The sequence below is a fragment of the Gouania willdenowi genome, chromosome 6 (assembly GCF_900634775.1).
Source record: "Gouania willdenowi chromosome 6, fGouWil2.1, whole genome shotgun sequence".
Lineage (NCBI taxonomy): Eukaryota > Metazoa > Chordata > Actinopteri > Blenniiformes > Gobiesocidae > Gouania > Gouania willdenowi.
In genome coordinates, this window is record NC_041049.1 from 64,828,479 (window position 1) to 64,834,478 (window position 6,000).

The 6,000-nt window shown below is 38.9% G+C and overlaps 1 protein-coding gene across 1 annotated transcript; it reads left to right on the forward strand.

Annotated features, from left to right (window-relative positions):
- Positions 1-2,199: 2,199 nt before the first annotated feature.
- LOC114465545 (hyaluronidase PH-20-like) lies at positions 2,200-5,726 on the forward strand. The gene is made up of 4 exons (XM_028450629.1): positions 2,200-2,579; positions 3,335-4,260; positions 4,930-5,019; positions 5,387-5,726. The coding sequence occupies exons 2-4, from the start codon at positions 3,352-3,354 to the stop codon at positions 5,711-5,713; spliced, it is 1,326 nt and encodes a 441-aa protein (XP_028306430.1). The 5' UTR covers positions 2,200-2,579; positions 3,335-3,351; the 3' UTR covers positions 5,714-5,726.
- The last annotated feature ends 274 nt before the right edge of the window (positions 5,727-6,000 follow it).

A 6,000-nucleotide genomic window follows, 5' to 3' on the forward strand; every position in this document is an offset into this window, starting at 1 on the left:
CCTTTTTTTTTATAATGTGTGTGTTTTTTGTGAATATTTTCCTCTTTTTGGAACTATAACTATGTATGGGCTTCATGGATGTGGATAGTTGGTTTCAACATTGTCCAGATCCAACTTTTCTATTATAACAAAGGGTTCTTGTTCTCATCATCCAAAGTGAATAATGCAAACATCTCTGCAGGTCGAAGCTTTTGCACCTAAAAAGCCGTCATTATGCTTAATGTCATAACAAACGGCACAGCTGAAAACTTTGCTGAATATACATCTTGTGATTTTTTTTTTTTTTTTACTATTTGCTTCATCGTCATTGAAAAAGTATGTTTAATGTATTTTTGACTCACATTAATCTCACTGTGGCTTACAATCAGCTAGTGTCCGAAGGTGACACACAGTACTGTAGTTGTCACACAACACTGAGTTGCACACACAAACACACACATGCACGCACACACACACATTGCTGTGTTAAAAAAAAAAGTTGAACGGGTCAGTCAAATTAATGAACAAAGCATAAAAGAGATTCAGAAACAGGTTGATTCATAATTAGCCTCCAATGGCGTTTCTGGCTATAGGCGAGTGAATCATTAGCAGAGGTGTAAAGAGTACTGATATATCCTACTCAAGTAGAAGTACTTTTACTTGATTGAAACTGTACTCAACTATAAGTACAAGTAAGTAATACATAAAATACTCAAGTACAATTAAAAAGTAGCTCAATTAAATAGTACTCAAAGTAAAGGTTACCGGTTACTTTCACCCCACGTTTATTTTTGGTATTAAATCTTGCCATGGTTCCCTTGCATACGGCAAACATCTCGTGTATAAACTTAAAAAAGAAGAGACCAAATCTTGCACAATTGGAATTTAATATATTTTCCCACAAAAGCATCTGTATAAAATACAATTATACACAAATTATACAACTAAATTTAAAAACTCTAAAACTGAGAAAATAACTGGCATTCAATGCTGTTTTGGTGCCGTACATTACGTTTAATCTGATTGGTTGGCTATGATGTGATGCATTTGACTGTTGTTTGGTAATTTCATTTTTTGTTGTTTCACAATGTCCGTTGATCATTTTATAACAAAAAAATAATAATAATTTACTCAGTAATGGTTGGGTGTAGGAATGTAACAAATTACTTTACTTCATTTAAAACATACTTTCGTACAAGTAAAATTAACAACAGTAATTACAGTAATGTGAGTACTTGTGATCCGTTACTTTCACCACATGAGCCTCCTCTAATATGCTTGAAAATTGTTCAAAATTGTGCAGTGCGTAGCGTCAGGTAGCCTATTCTAGCAATGATTGACAGACACCTATCATTCAGCAGTACATTAACTATTTAATGGATTAGGAATATCTCCATGTAGCTATGCAAACTGAGACTTTGTGTGTTTCTAGCTTTGTGCCCCCACAAAGCTAGTCCAATTTAAACTGACCTTAAAATCGTGGAGCATCCATTCTTTAAACAAATATTCTGGTTATTAAACTGTCAATGAAATTAAAGAGTAAAAGGGGCGGGGCTAACAGTGCTTGTTTGTGATGCAAGATGGTCCCAAAACGTCACATGATCTTGTTCTCAGCCAATAGCAAAAATCAATTGTAAAAGGCGGGTTTCAACCCATAGAGGGCAGTCACTGTGACATTTTACAACTAAATATGACAAACTGAATTACTTGGTAGACTAAAATGTTGAGAGTTGGACCAGGATCAATCAACAGCACTTCTTCATACCCACATACATTTGTATTCAGCATAAAAAAGTGGTTTTGGGGTTTACTTACTGTTTAATACAACAGTTACAACACTTGATATACCTATGTTTTATCTTGTTTCTGTCATACAAAGTGGTTTAAAGCGAATGTTACTCAACTCAAAATACTTTTTTGTATTAGAGTTTGACTTTGGACTCCCTGTTGAATGTTTCTGAAGTTTCCCTCGGATCTTGTAAAATACTACATAGTTAGTGGTTTTGGGTTTACCTGGTCAAGTTCTGCGTGTAGCAGAATGTACGGTAGGCTCAAGAAGACGGTTCACATTTTTGCAGTTTGGCCTGGTTATCTTAAAGTGCTTAATCCGCTGAATGTTGTGTAATTTAGCATGTTTGGATCTCAGAATATCAAGGTTGACCAATTTTGAGTCCTTTCTGTAAATATTTTGGATTCCTTTATGCCTTGAATTTTATTAAGTTATACTGTATATGCACAGCAACAACTATGCAACGTTCAAAGAAATGTTACCTGATCGACAGTGTTTTTCTGTCAGCTCTCCATGTTCACCATTTCAGAGCCACAGAAACTTTACTACCCTGCCTCAGGTTTTAAGATAATCTGACTTAAATTGACTTAAGATCAAGACTAAAACTAAATTTCATGTTTGTCAAGAGGTTAAAACCAAAGAAAGCACACAAGGTTAACCATCTATTCCAGGGCGAGCATGTAGGGGTAGTTTTAGGTTGATGACAGGAAGGGGACAGGAAGTGTGAAAAAACTGTTATCTTTGATATGTGAGACAGCAAAAACAGAAACAGAAGTGTGAATAGACCACACTTCTGTGAAGACGCCAGCAGGTAAGTTGGGTGAAAACTTTTCCGTTAGCATTTTTCAACCAGATATAGCCTTTATTATGCTTTACTTTATAAGTTTTGTATTGATTTAGGCTGAGGTAACTATATTTCCTGTTTAACAGAAACAAGTAAAAACCTAGGACCCAACTACACACACTTTTCCAGCAAAATATTCTTTTCTGTTCTAGAACAAATTTGCATGTCTTTTGTTAATTGGCAATACATAAAACACAATTGACATAAGCATGACTGGTACAAGTGCACTTTTACATGTTAAATACACACAAATGAAATTGAATATCTGCTAATCCACTTTCATAACTGACTGCAGACGAGAACACATCACATAAAAAAAACAAAAAAAAAAAAAAAGGGAAGAAACGAGGTTGGATGTAAAATTATCTGTGTTCAAATCAGGGGACGGATCTGGATAAGCATAATGCTTTTTTCCGTCGCCCTTTCCGGCATGCAAAAGGACAAAAAAAAAAAAAAAACAATGATGTGATTTTGCTCTGAATGTCAAATGAATTTCTGTGAATGCAACCATGTCGGAAATGAACTGAATAAATAAAAAAAATAAATAAATAACTGTTCAGAAAGTCTGCACATTAATTGAACTACATTTTCTTTTGTCAGAGATTTCTCTTGGGGAAATAGGTATCAGAAAATAAGCTATTATTAGATAGCAAGAAGAAAGAGGAAGAACCTTTAATTGTTCATGACTTTTGCTCTGCTTTCTTCTTTGTTTTCTTTCTCAGAGTCCAGAGTCATCACAATGGCCTTGTTTTTCTGGTCCTCTCTTTTTATATTTGGTTCTTTAAACTCCGGCTCTGCTCTGCCACCAACAGAGCCGCCGCTAATCCATGACCATCCATTTATTGGTGTATGGAACGCCCCTACAAAACTATGTCAACAACTTCACATCCCACTGGACACTGGAGCCTTCCAGGCAGTGACCACAACTACAGCTGTGCCAGGTCAGTTTCTCACCATCTTCTACGAAGACCGACTTGGCCTTTACCCCAAAGTGGACTACACCAAGCACCGTCTCCAAAAAGGTGGAATCCCCCAGAAGGGCAACCTGACAGAGCATCTTGCCAAAGCCCAGAAGCAAATAGATCAGTACATCCTCCAGGACTCCTCTCCTGGGTTGGTTGTTATTGACTGGGAGTCTTGGCGTCCAATTTGGGAACAGAACTGGGGTTTGAAACGCATTTATCAGAGGTTATCCCTCGACAATGCTGTGCAAATAGCCCCATTCTTATCCACAAAGAAGATTTCCACACTAGCAAAGACACAGTTCCAAAATGCTAGTCGGCGTTTCATGGAGAAAACTATCAGTCTCGGAATACGTGAACGTCCAAGTCGTCGGTGGGGTTTCTATCTATTTCCTGACTGTCACAACTATGATTGGAAAAAGCCAGGCTACACCGGAAAGTGCTCTGCAAAGACCCAACATCAGAATAATCAGATGTCTTGGCTGTGGGAACGTAGCACTGCTCTGTTCCCTTCTGTCTACCTTCACCTTAGTGGGAGGAACTCTCCGAAGGCAGCGTTCTTTGCCCGAAATCGCGTCCAAGAAGCAATGAGGGTGGCCGGGCTGTCCAAGCGCCCTTACATAGTGCCAATATACGTCTACTCACAACCGTTGTACCAAGATCAAACAGAGAGCTTCCTGACCCAGGTACAGTAAGTGCTCACGTAGAGGTAGGACTAATGGCGCGTTTCCATTAGCGGCTCTACATGGCTCTGCACTCTTTGCTTTCGGGGCCCGATAGTGTTTTTCCGGAGCGTTTTCATTGAGCACCAACTTGACACGTGAAACTGTCACACTCCACGGATTGCACTTTTTTGCTGCTATCCTCACAAGATCACCGACAAAATTCAATGGCCGGCCAAATTCTTCCTCTCTGTGCGTGAGTTGATGACTCTACGCTGTAATTATTCTCTGAACCAATCAGTGTTTGCTTTGTGCCTACATCACATTTTCAAACCAGGGCTGCTTTTTTTGGAACCTCAACAAAGGAGGTACCAAAAAATGCAGCACCAGGTACCACAGAGGAGGTACTTTTTCTCTATGGAAATGGGAAGAAGGAGATTAGAGCCGAACCGAGTAGAGCCAATACCGCCAGTGGAAACGCGCCAAGTTAACGGGCACAAGAGATCAAAGGATACTTTAGCTCCTGGAACAGATTGGGAATAGTGACACATTCTTTGCCCATCCTTGTGTGAGGCCAGTCACCAAAATTATGCATGGACTGATGTGATGATGTTAATTTTCCAAGATTCACACCATGTTAAATAAAACAGTTTTGAAGGTGGTATGTTTATGACAGTGTTTTTCTCATTTTAGGAGGACCTCATCAGCACCATTGGTGAGTTTGCAGCTTTGGGAGCATCTGGAGTTGTTTTGTGGGGAAGCTCAAAAGACTACAACAGCCAAGTAAGCCAGTGTGTGCTTACAACTTTACATAGGCACTGTGTTCTCACCATCCCAACTGATGTCTGCAGTTAAACCAAACTTCTTGCTCGGAAAGAGGAAGAACATTTTTTTTTGTATACACTTTGAAAAGAGGAATAATCTCAGCCAGAAGCAGAAGTTTGTCTTATCTTTGATAACAGACCTGTGGTCTCGTAAATGAAGAGTCACACATACAATCTTGAAGATCTTACAATGTGTTCCCTTAGAATAGGAATAAAAATAAATATACACTGGCCTGTTTCTCAAAGGTTAAACCCAGTCTTCTTTTGTGAAGTTTGCAGGTTTTCTGAACAAAAATTGCCACTTATTGTTTGTAAAATTTCTGCAGGCTGCTTGTCAAGACCTCTCCGACTACCTGACCTCCACTCTGGACCCATACGTCGCTAACGTCACAGCAGCGGCTATGCTCTGCAGCGAGGTGTTGTGTCAGAGTAAAGGCCGCTGTGTGAGGAAGACCTACGACTCCTTGTCTTACCTGCACCTGAACCCCACTTACTTCCGAATCCTGCGCACTAACAGATACATAGCCGTCGGTCTGCCCTCTGCCGCAGACCTCAACACCTGGGCTGAAAATTTCACCTGCCAGTGCTATGCAGGGATGAGCTGTTCTCCCAAATTGTTGTTTCCAAACTCTGTCAAAATAATTCAGGTTTAGACTTGTTTGAATCCCTTTTGCTATCAATAAAACCACAATCTAACCAACATCTGAGAATATTCACAAAGATGAAGGAAGTTTAAATCTGAAATAAATTCTAAACGTTTCCAAAGAATAAAAGAAGTGCTTTGTCTTATTTTCCTAAATTTACTCCAAGAAGTGAGAAAGAATATCAGCAATTTTGTTGATCCATAGAATGAACAAATAACACCTTTGGTCTTGAACTCTATGAAGATTATTCATTAACTGGAAAAGAGCTAGATAATTAATAACCTAAATAATTTTCC